The 16,795-nt window shown below is 39.5% G+C and overlaps 1 protein-coding gene across 3 annotated transcripts in view; it reads right to left on the bottom strand.

Moving 5' to 3' along the window:
* The window catches only part of smtnl (smoothelin, like), a 94,347-nt gene extending 79,099 nt beyond the window's left edge, over window positions 1-15,248 (bottom strand). For 2 of the 3 annotated variants that reach the window (XM_030151562.1, XM_030151564.1), the window contains exons 1-2: window positions 15,159-15,248; window positions 13,606-14,487 (exon numbers count right to left, since the gene is read on the bottom strand). In XM_030151562.1, the coding sequence (XP_030007422.1) occupies window positions 13,606-14,277 (672 nt within the window). In that variant the 5' untranslated portion in view covers window positions 14,278-14,487; window positions 15,159-15,248. Of the gene's footprint in view, window positions 1-13,605; window positions 14,488-15,086 lie in introns of all 3 variants that reach the window. The other variant, XM_030151563.1, reaches the window with a different exon arrangement.
* Between the last annotated feature and the right edge of the window lie 1,547 nt (window positions 15,249-16,795).

Genomic DNA, 16,795 nt, shown 5'->3' with positions numbered 1-16,795 from the left:
TACCGGGTGGTAAGACTGTGGGCCTGGGTCTTGATGTCTTCTCCTGGGCCGAACCGCAGTGTCTTCTCTTGGCCCGAGCCATGGTGTTTTCTCCCAGCCTGAGCTGCAGTGTTTTCTCCCAGGCAAAGAGACCGCAGTCTGGCCCCAGGAGAAAACACTGCGGCCTGATCGGGGAGAAGAGACCGTATCCCGGGTGAAGAGACTGGGCCCGGTATAAGTACCAGTGTAAGATTCATTGCTTGCCATGGTAGCTCCTTGCAGTAGACGCTCATGCTGGATCTGGTAACCCCTTGTCTGGGGGGAGGGGGAGGGGATACCCTGCTCTACAGTATTTTGAATGTGATTGCAGTACCAGTTTTGGCCACAATCCTACATACGAGTCCTTTAAATGCATTCCAGGGGCCAGAGATGGTGACATAGAACCCTATTTAAAACTGGTGGCTAAGGACAAACGCAAATAGTATAAGATGGTAATTTACATCGGTGGTAATGACTCCCGATTATGTCAATTGGAGGTCACCAAAATTAATCTTGAATCGGTGTGTATCTATGCCAAAAGTATGTCGGTCTCTGTAATTTTCTCTGGTCCCCTGCCTAATCTGACCAGTGATGACATGTTCAGTTGCATGTCTTCACTCAATCGCTGGCTGTCTAGCAGTGGCGGCTGCTCATCTTTCAGACAGGGGAAGCTCATTGTCGGCTTACATAAAAAAATAAAAAAAAAATTGTCAAGTTATTTAAACATACATTTGGCCCTCTGTTCCTTTTTAAGAAACTGGTCAGTGTCCTTATCGTACCAAGTAGGTGTCTTTTCCAGGGACTGGACCTGTGTCCTCTCAATGTCCAGCAGAGCTGGGCTGCTTAGATTGCCTTGGCCCATTGTGTTGCGAGTGTAAGACTTCAGCCTTTTTAAACAAGAGATGCTCCTTTCACTCTGACCTAGCCAACAGTTTGATTGATTTAATTATCAACAAAACGATATTAAACTCAAACAAGAAATGATTAAATTATGTAACTGAAACAAGAAAACGCTGAAATTATGTTAAATTGAAACAAGGAAGTACAATGAGTGTGTTTTATTTACAGTGCAAGAAATGAAGAAGTAATTTCGGAGTAGTTTCTCTCTTGATTTCACAGCAGAATGCGCGATGGTATTAAACTGAACTGTGTCAGTGAAGGAGTAGATCTCAAAATAGCTGTCAATCAAACGGGATTCAGCCTTTCGACTGATCCTCCAATCAGCACGTGGGATTCTGGCGTCCATCCCCGGCCGAGCTCCGCCCACAGCTCCATTCACCCCCAGAGACGCCCGGCGTCCGGGGGCGGGACAACATTGAGGCATTTATCCAATTACCGTCCAGTTTGAGGCAATGAAAAAAACTGTTCCACTCAGGGTATGTTTACACGACAACACTCCGCAAAGATTTCTCCTTTGCGTTATAAAATCATTCCCCGTTAAGACGAAGCTGCTATGATAACGATCTGCGTTAACATGAGTCCGCGAGAACGGCTGAATACGCTGTAGTGGCCGTGCCAGACCAGTAGCTGGCGATGTAGAGCTGTAGTGAAACAGTGGCGGTAAAACACACGCCTGCGCACAAACGATTTCCGGTTTAGACAGCCTTTAAATGAGGAGAAGAAGAAGAAGAAGACGAGGCGGACAACACTATTTACAAACAACAATGGCGAATGGTCGTAAAAAGACGCAGGACTTCTTTGTCTGGACAGACGAGCTGAGCACAGTTAGCAGCACGTATGTTGTTCTGAAACCGGCCATTGCTGTTGTGGTTGTTCCTTCTTTTTCTGCAGCTGTATTGTGTCATAGAGGCTGGCAAACCAGCTGGAGGCGCATTACCGCCACCAACTGGCCTGGAGTGGGTTAACTGGCGGTTCTTGGCTGCGCGCGCATGCAGTGACGTCATATTTTACCCCGGAACGCTCCGATTCGCGTTAACACGGAGGTGAAATGCGGAGCGTATCGATAACATTCCACCCTGGACCCTGGTATCAAAAGTTTCCGGATTCAGGCACTCTAGGCACCGTTTCCATGTTAACAGAAGGCTAATCCGTGATGAAATCTTCCCGGAGTTGACTGAATCCTACACCGTGTAAACGGCCCCTCAGTCCCATTGAAGCCCAGAGACGCCCGGCGTCTACAGGCAAATGCACTGAGCAGAGATCGAATGAGAAAACAGCGCAACAGGAATGTATGAAAAGTGAACAACATCGAGTCCGTTGATTTGTGATAAAGCTGATTCTGAACGAACTCATCTTTGAGATGAACGTGTTCTAACACATTTGTAGTCAATAAAATGTCAACACAATTGTCTATATTTAACCATTCAATTTTCATAATTTTAGGGGAAGCCGGGCTTCCCTTGCAGTCTATGAGAAATCGCCACTGCTGTCTAGGTGGTGTCCTGCCAATGACATACAGTTTTTAGACATTTGGGGGAAAACCCGGTCTTATTAGGAGAGATGGCATATACCCCACTTGGAATGGTGCTGCTCTCATTAGTAAAAACCTGGCCAAGTTTATCACTGACCCAAAACCCTGCCCCAGAGTTAAGACCAGGATGCAGAGTCCCAGTCTTACACACTTCTCTGTGTCTCCAGAGCATATACTCACTGTAAACCCTATAGAGCACAGGTGTCAAACATGTGGCCCGGGGGCCAAATCTGGCCCGCCAAAGGGTCCAGTGTGGCCCCTAGGATGAATTTGTGAAATGCAAAAATTACACTGAAGAAATTAACAATCAGAAGTGTAAAAATCATTTTATTTCAGGTTCCACATACAGTCACATACACTATATTGCCAAAAGTATTCACTCACCTGGCTTGATTTACATATGAACTTAAGTGACATCCCATTCTTAATCAATAGGGTTTAAAATGACATTGATCCACCCTTTACAGCTATAACAGGTTCAACTCTTCTGGGAAGGCTTTCCACAAGGTTTAGGAGTGTGTTCATGGGAATTTTTGACCATTCCTCCCGAAGCACATTTGTGAGGTCACACACTGATGTTGGATGAGAAGGCCTTGCTCTCAGTCTCCGCTCTAATTCATCCCAAAGGTGTTCTATCAGGTTGAGGTCAGGACTCTGTGCAGGCCAGTCAAGTTCATCAACACCAGACTCTGTCATCCATGTCTTTATAGACCTTGCTTTGTGCACTGACGCACAGTCATGTTGGAAAAGGAAGCAGCCATCCCCAAACTGTTCCCACAAAGTTGGGAGCATGAAATTGTCCAAAATGTCTTGCTTCAGCATACCAAGAGATTTTGGACAATTCCATGCTCCCAACTTTGTGGGAACAGTTTGGAGTTGGCCCTTTCCTTTTCCAACATGACTGTGCGTCAGTGCACAAAGCAAGGTCCATAAAGACATGGATGACAGAGTCTGGTGTTGATGAACTTGACTGGCCTGCACAGAGTCCTGACCTCAACCCCACTGAACACCTTTGGGATGAATTAGAGTGGAGACTGAGAGCCTGGCCTTCTCGTCCAACATCAGCGTGTGACCTCACAAATGCGCTTCTGGAGGAATGATCAAAAATTCCAATGAACACACTCCTAAACCTTGTGGACAGCCTTCTCAGAAGAGTTGAACCTGTTATAGCTGCAAAGGGTGGACCGACGTCATATTGAACCCTATTGATTAAAAATGGGATGTCACTTAAATTTATATGCGAGTCAAGGCAGGTGAGCGAATACTTTTGGCAAAATAGTGTATAAACCAATTAGATCTCAATTGGGTCAGCCTAGAAAAATAGTCATAATAACCTATAAATAATGACAACTGCAGATTTTATCTTTGTTTTAGTGTAAAAAAAGGAAAATTACATGAAAATGTTTACATTAACAAACTATCCTTTTACAAAAAATGTGAATAACCTGAACAAATATGAACAACCTGAAATGTCTTGAGAAAAGTAAATGTAATTTTATCAATATTATGTTTATTTGTAAATTGTAATGTACGCTGTAATGTGTATGTGTAAATGATAAACTGATGCAGAATATTGTTTAAACTCCACTTGTTTTTCTTAAGACATTTCAAGTTGTTGATGCTATTCAGATATTTAATGAAATGTTGTAGATGTAAACATTATCATAATGTAATTTTACTTTTTTCACTAGTGTTATTTTACTGGTCTGGCCCGCTTCAGATCATATTGGGGTGAAAGTGACCCCTGAACTAAAATGAGTTTGACACCCCTGCTATAGAGAATGTGTCTGTCCCCTAAACATGTAAAGAGAAAAACAGCTGTACATCAAAACCTAATAAAAATCAACACTAATACTTGAAGAGTTCTAAAGCTCAAGAAAATAAAATGTGGCCTCCTGAATATTAGATCTCTATCTTCCAGAGCTGTATTAATCAATGATCTCATATCAGATTATTACATAGATTTATTCTGTTTAAAAGAAACTTGGCTTTGTGAGGAGGAGTATGTGTCCTTAAATGAATCTACTCCTCCTAGTCACCATAATAATTAGATTCCTTGAGACTCAGGCCAAGGAGGAGGAGTTGCAGCTGTTTTTAAATCATGTCTACAATTGAATCTTAAACCTAAGCCAAATTTTAACTCATTTAAAAGTCTTAGTCTTAGCCTTTCCAACCCAATCTATAAAACACTCCAGCCTATGCAATTTATTATAGTGTATTGCCCTCCTGGTACATACACCGACTTTTTATCAGACTTCGCTGAGTTCCTAGCCAGTATAATCCTTAAAACAAATAAAGTAATTACTAGACTCAATAGTCAGCATGTACATAAACTCACTCACTGTTTTAATCACACCCTTGACTTAGTCCTGACTTATGGTGTGGAACTTGAAGACTGAATAGTCTTTCCACTAAATCCCCTCCTTTCCGACCACTGCTTAATAACTTTTGAGTTTTTATTATTCAATGATTTCCTTCCTACCAAAAATGTTTATACCATTTATCAAATCATGCTATATCTAAATCTACTCCCATATCTGAATTACACAGCTGATTCGTGTCCTAACTCAGTCAATTTTAGTCCATCTCAAGTTGATGACTTCATTGAGTTCTCAGACTGTGAAAAACATTAGATTTAATCGCTCCACTAAACAATATGATTATAAAACAAGGGAAGCAAGCTCCCTGGTTTAATTCTCATACTCGCCAATTAAGGCAGCATACCTGAAAATGTGACAGATTGTGGCGTTCTACTATTCAGCCTGGCAGGATAGCCTAAATAAATACAGGAAGGCATTTTGTTCTGCTAGAGCAGCTTAATATTCACCATTAATAGAGAACAATAAGAACAATCACAGGTTTGTTTTCAGTATTGTAGCTGGACTGGCAAAGAACCACAGTGCATATGAGCCTAATATTCCTGCAACCCTCCATAGCAACAATTTTATGAACTTCTTCAATAATTGCTCATCAGAAATAAAATTAAGGGCCATCTGTCCTCCTCAAATTCTAGTCCACCTTTTAAATCCTTCATACCCAGAAACTACAAAGTTGACAACTGAACCATTTGATTTTATGGACTGCTTTTCTCCCATAGAGATCAGTCAGTCAATTTCAATAGTCTCTTCATCTAAACTGTCTACCTGTCTCTTAAACCCAGTTCCAACAAGCTCATCATGTTTTACCTTTACTTAGCAGCCACCTCCTTGAAATGATTAACTTGTCATTATCAACAGGCTATGTACCATGGTCCTTTAAAGTAGGATTTGAGGTCCTTCAAACCTCTTCTTAAAAAGCCCAGCCTTGACCCTGCAGTTTTAGCTAACTATAGACCCATATGAAATCTTCCATTCATATCTAAGATTCTGGAGAAAATAGTAGCTAATCAGTTGCGTGACTTCCTTCAAGCCAACTGTTTATTTGAGAATTTCCAGTCAGGTTTTAGGGAACATCATAGTTCAGAAACAGCATTGGTCAAAGTTACCAATGACCTTCTAACTGCTTCAGATGAGGGTCTGGATTCTATACTGATTTAATTAGACCTTAGTGACCTTTCGACACTGTCGACCATCACAACCTTCTACAACGACTGGAACAATCAATTGGTATTAAAGGATCAGCGTTAATCTGGTTTAAATGCTATCTAACAGACCGTTTTCAGTTTGTTAATATTATTAATGAATCTTCTCAGTGCACCACAGTTAGTTATGGAGTTCCTCAAGGCTCAATTCTTGGACGAATACTGTTTATCTTATACATGCTTCCATTAGGTAACTTAATAAGGAAACACTGTCAACTTTTATTGTTACACTGGTAATGCCCATTTATTTTTATCTATTAAACCTGATAAAGATAATCAGCTAACTAAACTACAGGAGTGCATTAAAGATATTAAATATTGGATTATCAACAACTTTTTGCAGTTAAACTCAGACAAAACTGAAGTCATTGTGCTTGGTCCCCCTTTCTTCCCCTCCATCTAAAAATCTACTTGAGTAAAAGTAAGAAAAAAAGTACTTATTTAAAATTTGTGTAAAAGTTACTTTCAATTACTTGATGTAACTAGAAAAGCACTCAGAGAGTGCAGACCTATGCCAAGGCAGATCAACCCCCCGCCCCCCCCCCCCCCCCCCCGATCACCACCAAAATTAATCATGTGTCCTTGTGCCAGTATCAACATATCCTGAAATTTTCATCCAAAATCCGTCCTTAATTTTTTGAGTTATCTTGCACACGGACGGACAGACAGACAGACAGACAGACAAACCAACGCCGGCAAAAACATAACCTCCTTGGCGGAGGTAAAAAAGGACAAGTCATAAATCCAGCATTAGTTGTTTTCCATATAATAATTAGGACCCTTAAGTGCAAACTTTGTTCAGACCACCCCATAAAAAAAGTGGCATAATGAATTCTATGATCCATTTTTTTCTTTACTGACAAACACTAGCTATACTGTGAATTAAAGCCACTAAAGCAGACTTCCTAAATGACACATATGAAACTTAAGCCAACCAAACTCAAAGTGTCCAGGACATTCATGCTTGAAAGACAACTGAGCTGACTTTGATGGGCTATCACTGTCCATCCAAAGCTCATAGTCTCGGCTACAGCTAACAACTCAGGAGCTAGCCTATTATACATGAATTAAGATTATTTCACACAGCAACAAAGGGGTGTCTCAAAACCATATAAAACACTAAATCTGAGGAAAAGGGTACTCAAAACAAATGAAATATCTGTCCATGCAGCAAGATATTTTCAGTTGACAAGATTTCTTGAATTAAGATTGTTAAATCTAGAAATAAGCATGTCTACAGATGTATGAACACTTAAAATAAGAAATTAAGTATTAAAACAAGATAAATTATCTAACACTTCTAAATCTAAGTTTTGTTTTGATTTTTTTGTCTTGGAACCAAATAATTTGAGAGACCAATTGCAACTAAAATCATACACATTGTTTCTGACTGTTTCTGACAGTTTGTAAACGTGAGGTGATTAATTTCATGTAGTCTACTTAACTTGAAACGTTAGTGATCAGCGGGGCTGGTTCTACATAGTCATATATGAGGTGGCAATCAGGAATACGAAGGGGGCACATGGGGGCGGGGTTGCACTGTTTGTGTACATGAACCACACAATGAGTATGCCCACACCATATGACTATACAAAGTGAAAGTGAAACTTAAGACACTTTACTAATTCCTCTAGGCCTCCTGCTGTTGTACAGCACTTTTTCCTTTTCCCTACCTTCGGAAACTTTTATTTGAGGGGGCAGGGTGTTTGTTTAAGGGTGGGATTTCCACGCATGCATGCCCATACAATTTCCTTTCAGTTCAGGCCGATTGTTTTTCCCACATTTCATTTTTTACTCTTGGCCCTTGCTGCAGGGTATTGTCATCAGTTCATCGTCCATCTGTCCATTTGTATGTACAAAACTTTGGCATGCACCAGTGGTTCTCAACCGGGGGGGAGGAGCAGATAGTCAGTGATTAGGTGAGGGGAGCTCACTTTCACTTTGTCACAGCTTAAGGCTCAGGGGTTTCAAGTGCACGCATGGTATGTTTTACTCAGGGGTTTCCACTGTAGCGAAGTAAAATGCTTAGGTCAAAATGTACTTGAATCAAAGTAAAACTACCTATTTCAAAAACTATTTAAAAAATTAAAATTACTCACAAAAACTACTCATTACAGTAATGTGAGTAAATGTAATTTGTTACTTTCCACCTCTGCAGACGACCATCCTCCAGGAGTCAGGGTCTGCTTGAGGTTTCTGCCTGTTAAAAGGAAGTTTTTCACAAGTGTTTGCTCCTGCAGGATTCTGTTGGGTTCTGTAAATTGGTGTGAGAGTCTGGTTTCAACCAGCTCTCTATGTAAAGTGTCATGATCTAAGTTTTGTTATGATTTGGTGACGTATAAATAAAATTTGGTTGACTGATTTGATTGATTCTGCAGTCAGCCACCGAGAGGGATCAGGGAATTTTGGCTTCACATTTGAAATGTTCTCACAGCATCCATGTTTATGTGTCCATATTGCTGAGTGGTTGCTGCCTAGCTGTAGTTTCACAGTTGTAGTTTGCAGAAAACTGAACCTGTCTCTCCAGAACAGCGACTGTTGATTGAGCTTTTCATACAGAACATACTTAACACTTAATGACAGTAACTGATTGCAAACGAATTAGTGTGACAATAACACATACGTATAAGTGTGAACATGAAACTAAACTTTTAGGTCAAATGATGATTGATTTAATAAAAAGATGAAAAATGTCAGGCCCCTTCAGTTCATTCAATATAGAAATTAGCAGTGGATAACAGGTGAGAAAAAGGGAAGAAAAGTGAAAAAGAAAACTAAGCTCAATATTGTAATCTGTTCCACACTGTCAATGAAGCACCAGAACTCACACAATGGTACACTGAGAGTCAGCCTTGGTACTGTACCAGGCAACATTGGGTTATCTAAAGATGTGTGTGTGTGTGCGTGTGTATGTGTGTGTGAAGAGAAGAGAAGAGAAGAGAAGAGAAGAGAAGAGAAGAGAAGAGAAGAGAAGGACGTAAAACAGAAGAACTGAAGAGGGTTGGTTCATTGTCTTAATCCTATTCTTGACTAATTCCTTTTGTCCAGAACCATTAGAGGATAGAAAAGAGCTGTACAGCTGCCTCTATACAAACCTCAAACCCCTTCCAGATGGAAACACACACACACACACACACACACACACACACACACAGAGCTGGGTTTTCATTCAAGTATTTTTAAGGGAATTCCAAAGTACTGAATAAAAAAAAAGTGAAAAGTGAGGAAATTATTTTTTTTTCTCAGTCATCACAAAATATGTCAAAATCTCAACAGGTTTTTTTGTTTGTTTTTTTTCACACAGGGTAAATATGGTACTTGTTGATAGGAACAGAGTTTTCACTTGGACAAAGACGATGCTAATAAAAAAAAGAGCAGTGATGGAAGAAGTAGAAGATGATCCTTGGGTTAAGTAGAAGTATTAGAAATAAAATATGACATCTTTTAATGCAGGTGCTGCACATTTGAAAAAAAAAAAAAAAGAAATTTTGACATTTTTGTCAACTAATTCTTTATTTGTTTCAGCTGTGAAGCTTCAGAGATAAAATATGCTGAATCTTACATATGTGATTAATTGGAAACACATAACAAAAGTACTGGTTGGCTAATGTTTGTAGGATATGTGATAAAATGTTATTACATATAATGTATGAACTGATGTGCAGACAGTGTTAAACCCATTCTCTTAATTTCACATTTTGACCCAATGCTGTATATCAAAAACTATAAGCATATATAGAACTTTTTTTTCTTTATCCCTCTTAACCTGTGACTTGTTAAACTTTCATTGCTTTTATTCTGGAAGCATTTTGCAGACAGACTAATGTTGTATAAACTGATGGGAATTTTGATTTATATATAAAAATCATATTTTTTCATATATTTTGAGCAAAACCATCATTTTCAAAGCAACTTCAGTTGATTTTGCCAGACAAATGAAGTGGAAGTAGAGAAGTATCATAACATGAAAATACATACTGTACCTTTGTAAATCTATACTTAAATGCAATAGCTGAATAAAGGTATATGGTTATAGCCAACCACTGAAAAAGGGAGATTAGAAGAAAAAGTGAAAGTAAGTTTTCCTATATCATGCAGATACAGGCTGTAGGTGAGTTTTTAATATGAGGTGGTTGGTGTCAGTTTGCTCCAGGTGTGTTTTTTGTGTGTCTGTATATGTGAGTCGTCTTGTGTCGACTTGGCAGGTCACGGTGAAAGTGAACAGTAACAGCTGGAGAGCAGGTTAGGAGGAAAGGCGCGTCTATGCACATCTATTTGGCATTGAAAACATCTTGGAGTCAAGCCTGCAGAGTGTGTGTGTGTGTGTGTGTGTGTGTGTGTGTGTGTGTGTGCGTGCGTGCGTGCGTGCGTGCGTGCGTGCGTGCGTGTGTGTGTGTGTGTCATATCAATCAGACCTGCTGGAACAGCCAGCTAGAACTTCACATACTGTCTCTTCGTCATCCCTCTCTGACAGACAGGTGAGGATGTGGCAGGAAGAGCGAGTCACAATTATAATTCCACTGCATTCACAAAAAAAACCTCATGAGGTTACAGTAATTATTTTGATGACAGTGGAGAAAGAGCACCCAGACATCACTACATGCACACAGTACACCTTTGTGCAGAAATACATTACTTTATAGCATTTTTTGCAGATCATGCTTGTAATGTGTGTTGGGATGATAGGTGGGGATCTCCCACAGCACAGACATACAGAAACAAAGGTGCCATTGTGTTGTTTAGCTTTGACACATGAAATTCGCAGGAGATAGCATTCCTCCATTTTAGCCACCACATTCTTCAGTAACTACAGATGTCGGAGAAACAGCCATTAGCATAAAGTTTGCCTGTGTGTACTTATTTTTCTAGCACTTTTGGGGGGTCTTGTGCCTATTTCAGTTACATTTGCATGACCATTCTTGGATAATATCTAGCAGGTGATCTGATGGGAATACATAACAATAGTGGAATTTAACTAGATACTCAAGTACTGTATTCCAGTACAAATCTCAAGGAATTTGTCTTACATGAGTATATCCATTTCATGAAGCTTTATACTTCTACTCCACTACAGCTTAGAAGAAAGATAAATTTTTTTTTACTCAAATTGCCTGACAGCTTTGGATGCTTTTCAGATTACCAATGTTCCTGATGAGAGGCAAGCACATATTTCCACATGTCGACCTTGAATATCTGTAAAATAAAATACAATTTAAAAAAAAACTACAAGAATGAAGTGTTCCTCTATGGTGAGAAATGTTTAAAACCCTCTTGAATTCACTGGAAAATGCATAGTTATGAAGCTAAAAACAGGCCTGTTTTTGAGCATTTTTACAGATGGAGGGTTGTCATAGGACAGTGATGCAGTGAGGTCCTTGGGCCTAGTGATTGTTTTACGTAAGCATCATTAGCATTTCTAATATATCAGTAGTGCTATGCAGTGATGCTTATGAAGGAGCAGAAGAGCAGCAATGAGGAATCATCAGTAGCATCCAGTTTATAACAGGATATTACACGGTCTCTGTACTGAATATGTTATGCTTTTGTGTCTTAAGATATAAAGCTGTAGAGGTCCAGGCTCCAGTAGAGGTCATGTATTATGCTATAGTCTGTATGAGCCTTTGTCTGATTTTTCTTTATTTTCTGCATATATTTTGTGGGTGTTTGCTGTCCAGCACACTCATCAACACCTGCATCAGTGACACAGCAGCTTTGACATGAATAAAATAATGTGTCATGATCCAGACACCAGAAACCAGCAACAGACAAACAGAATCCAGCAGACATATGACTGATGCACATTTTAATTGCAGAAAACCATCAGCTTTCCAGTAACTAACTGCAGAAGCTTGTTTTTATCTTGACCAGTCAGTTGGTGATCATGACAAACCACCATTTATTTCTCAATGCCAATTTCACACAGTATTTCACTCAGGTTCTGAAAACCACACAGCCATACTAACCTCACCTCCCAGGAGACTGTGCGGTTGACTCATGTTACTGACTCACGTTACAAATCCTTAAACATCCCAGTTGTGAGTTAGTGTGCAACTACAGTGACACACTCAGTGCTTTGCATGACACATCCATACAACAACATGGATTCAGTCATTGTACTCTTCACCACAGTAACCCCTTCCTAACCTTAAAACTGCATTACAATTATAAGACTACCCCTTACCTCTGCTGTATATTCAATTTCCGTTTATGTTCCAGAGTCAGGAGCCTTAGGGCCTGGACAAAAATGTCAAGAGTTTCTTTGCACTCACAGGACACAACCTTTTTCCTGGACTGCATTCCTTGAAACCACATGTTGTCCGTGTGTTTTGAATCCAAACCAGTGGCTACTGGTGCCACAGTGGATACTTGTACAATTACCAGAGGCCAAGGGCCTTTCAGACATAACACTTACTTCTAATACACTGTGTTGCTTAATCACAAAACTAAAAGACAATAATGACAGATCTAGTGATACGGACTTGGCACAGGCTCTGAAAATCTTGTATAAGGTTATATTTAAGTAAAATGGTTCAAATAGTTACCAAAAATGCTTGATGAGATAAGCAAGAAGCAAGAAGTGGACAAATGCTCCTTTTTGCTCAATGACTAAAAAAGCTTTAAAAATGTTACATGTTTTAATTAAAATACAAATACTAAAGTTAGCTTATCATTAGTTAGCTAAAAGCCCAGGTATTCTGACAAAAGACAAAAGATTTCAGTTACTGACCACATAACTGGAGTTTTCAAGGAGAGTAAGTTATGTTTGAATAGAGTCCTATGGGAGAAGTGGATAGTTCACTGAATAAACAACTATGTATTAAAACTGATGGTTTCAAAACAGTCAAATGACCTCAATGAATGATCTTTAGCTTTTTATCCATAGACTTGGGAATTATGACTCACCCTGATAAAAATTTTTAAAAAATTAACTGAATGATAGTTTTGTAAGACAAATGACAACTTGGGGTGCTGCAACAGGTGAGATGAGGCAAAGCCCAATAGCGGTGGCCTTACGATCAATGATGTAGGTGAACTATTGACCAAACGTAGGGATTTTTATGTTTTTTTCCATTAAATCACTCAAACAAATTTTAACAATAACCAAATTTACCCAACATGTCAACTTGTCTCATCACAGCTGCAAGACTAATTGTTGTAAGCAGAATGTGATAAGTGAATTTGCTACAGGTTAGCTGTAACATTTTCATCAGTGGTTAAATGGAATCTTCCATCTTTAGTCGGAATATCTTTGCCAAAGTTTTTTGTGTAATGATAGGGAAACTAAAACTACATACAAATAAAGGTTTAGACAGACAACTGTCCAGTGGATACATGTCCACTTGCTTCCACTCAGTGGGTCACTTATTGACAGATAATTGTGCTCCAAAGAAACTGTTAAAACATCTACTCTCTATTTACTATCAACTCTCAGTAAAACCAATAAATAATGTAGAAACAGAAATGTAAGGTTAAACTGATGGAAGGGTACTGGAGTTCATCATTGCTATGAAGCTATGTCACAGTTAACACTGGGGAATCATTTATGTACTGAATACTCACAACATGTAATACTCACATTTTTGTTGGACAAAGCAAAAGTTGCTCGACTCGAGAAGCGGGTTGTGGATGGGCTGCTGCTGGACAATGGGCCTGTCACCATGGAGGAAACTCTGGAGCCAACAGGAGGACTGCTTGAAGTGGAGGAGGATGAGAAGATGGCAGGGGGAGATGTAGGGTTGGACTGACTGCTAAGTCCATTGTAGGTCTGGATCTGGTTCCCAAGGCTGTAGGTCTGAATGTGGAGGTGACCCTGGCTCGGAGTGTGAGCCTGACCCTTCCCAAAGATCATCTCTTTTATCTCCTGATGGTTCTCCTGAATGTCTTTCAGATGGTTCTTATGACTGTGATTATTCTGGTTGTGGTTGTTGAGCAAGGTGCTGTGGTCACATGTCATTCCGGTCAGGAGCTCCACCTGTTGGGTGAGAGCCTCCAGTTGGCTCTTGAGCTGCCGGTTCTCCTGCTGAAGCTGAGCCACTGCTCGACCAAGGGGCCCACTCAGGTTGGCTGTTTCCTCCAGTCGCCGCTCCATGCCTAGTTTAAAAGTGCTGATGTCCACATGGATCTCCTTGATGGCATCCTGGAGAGTGTTCTCATAACGGGAGAGAGCAACACACACTGTCTCACCCTCTGGAGAGGAAGACCGAGTGTGACACAAATCTCCCATCTCAGCCAGGGTCGGGACTTCCATCAGTACTGCTGTTGTCAGTGGTGACTAGACTCTGAGTTACACTGCAGAGTGTTCACTTCAGTCACTGAGGATCCCTGGAGGGGGTGGGGACTAATGGACACAAGTTGGGAGGTGGACGTTTGCAGTGGGGGGCAAAGGTCTAGTATGTTTTATTCCCACTCCTTCAGCTTTGACATGGAATGGTCTACCCTGTCACCTTCAGTGGTCTGACTGTCGGTGGATAAAAGTATGAAAACGAAAAACACTTGAACAATTTCTTCAGACAACCATTTTACCCCTAGGAGATGATGTCTTGAATAACCATGAAAGGCAAGTCACAATAAATAAAGTTTCATTAGGTTATTAGATTTCTTAGAAACACAATTAGTTAATTAACAAATATGAACAAATATTACAATATTAACAAAAACTATGAGCAAAACCCAGACTACATAGACTAAAATGAAAACTAGACTGAAAAGTTCAAAATGACAGTTTAGTGTCTGCACATGTTAATGGTTTATGACGTGCAGATTTGATGTCATGAGATCTTTTTCAGCATCTGTGAATCCAGACTTTGCTCATCATACCTGAAAACTTGAACAGTAAATGAAAATTAAATGAGTGAATTCCTCAAAATACACCTACAGTTTAACTCATCAAATGAACAAAAACTAAACTGCAATGAGTATCAAAACTGAAAGATTAAAAGTGTGTAATAACTAATTAAAAAGTTGAAAGTGAAAGTGACAAATAAAGATGTCTGTCAGGAACCACAACAGAATAGGAAAATCCTTGTTGAAAGAGTCACAATAAAAAAGAAAACTTACATTTTTCTGCTTCAGGAGCCTGGTTAAACACACCAGTGAGATAATCTTGGCTCAAAGCTGTGATGGACGTACCTCTGCTCCACTGTCCGGTTCACTGCTGCAGTCCTCCGCTGAATGGAGCTCTGCTCTGCTCTGTTCTGTTCTGCTCTTCTCTGCTCTGCCAGCTCTCTGATTTGTTTAAACTCTCAGATTGATCACTCCTCTTCTGGTTGGGAGGAGCAAGGAGAAAGGGAGGGATAAAGGAGGGTGGAGGTGACGGAGTGAAGAAAACAACGTGGAAGAGTAGTAAATGAGAGGGGAGGGGACTTGGGATCGTTTATATCCTTATACTGTGTAAACTATTGGAGCAACTCCCCTTTCTCGTCTTCTCTTTTCTGCTCCTTCTCTTCCTCCTCCTCTCTACATATTAAATATTAATGCTGTCAAACAATTAAAATTTTCAATCACAGGGTTGCTGTGGATTCATTTCGATTAATCATGATTAAAGATAATTCATTTTTAATCTATATTAATCACGTTTCATTTTGCATGAGCAAACAGTCTCAAGTAAAGCCTCAGTCACAAATGCCATTACGAACGGCTATGAACACCGTCCAAACGATTTAAGGAACATTTCGTACGACCTTCTCATGGCAGCCGTATAAGAATGGAGTGTTCATGGAGTGTTCCTAAGTAATTATAAAATTTCTTAAAAATGTGATCTATCATGTGATCTATTGACCCAAAATCACTGCAGGATTGTAGTACGGTACTGGCTGAACGAGTTACGGTCATTTTTGTGACTTTTTAACACTTGCTATTTTTAAGAAATTTTATAATATAAATATTAGCATTTTAGCTCAATAGCTTCCAGGTCATGTGACCTGTTGACCCAAAATCACTGCAGGATTGTAGTACGGTACTTGGCTGAATGAGTTACGGTCATTTTTGTGACATTTTAACACGATTGCTATTTTTTAATGATTTTTTAGTGTAAATATTAGCATTTTAGCTCAATAGCTTCCAGGTCATGTAACCTATTGGCTCAAAATCACTGCAGAATTGTAGTACGGTACTGGCTGAACGAGTTACGGTCATTTATGTGACATTTTAACACTGTTGCTATTTTTAATGATTTTTTAGTGTAAATATTAGCATTTTAGCTCAATAGCTTCCAGGTCATGTGACCTATTGACTCAAAATCACTGCAGGATCATAGTACGGTACTGGCTGAACGAGTTAGTCATTTTTGTGACATTTTAACACTTTTGCTATTTTTAAGAAATTTTTTAATATAAATATTAGCATTTTAGCTCAGTAGCTTCCAGGTCATGTGACCTATTGACCCAAAATCACTGCAAGATTGTAGTACGGCATTTGCTGAACGAGTTACGGTCATTTTTGTGATGTTTTAACACTGTTGCTATTTTTAATGATTTTTTTAATGTAAATATTAGCATTTTAGCTCAATAGCTTCCAGGTCATGTGACCTATTGACTCAAATCAGTGCAGGATCATAGTACTACATGGGCTGGTTGAGTTACATCTCTTTTTATTACATTTGAATAATTTCCTTTTTTAAAAAATGAAATTGACTTGTAAATGTTAGCATTTTAGCTCAATACAAGATTAACATTTATTGAAGAGATGGAAACAAAATGTTTTAATTTGTTCAAAGGGTCTGGGGTGTATCCTGAATCACCGCTGCCAGCAAACACGTACGGCAAGTC

Source organism: Sphaeramia orbicularis, chromosome 13 (genome assembly GCF_902148855.1).
Source record: "Sphaeramia orbicularis chromosome 13, fSphaOr1.1, whole genome shotgun sequence".
In the NCBI taxonomy this organism is placed as follows: domain Eukaryota; kingdom Metazoa; phylum Chordata; class Actinopteri; order Kurtiformes; family Apogonidae; genus Sphaeramia; species Sphaeramia orbicularis.
The sequence above is the reverse complement of the archived record's forward strand: the minus strand, read 5'-3'. Positions and strand labels throughout refer to the sequence as shown.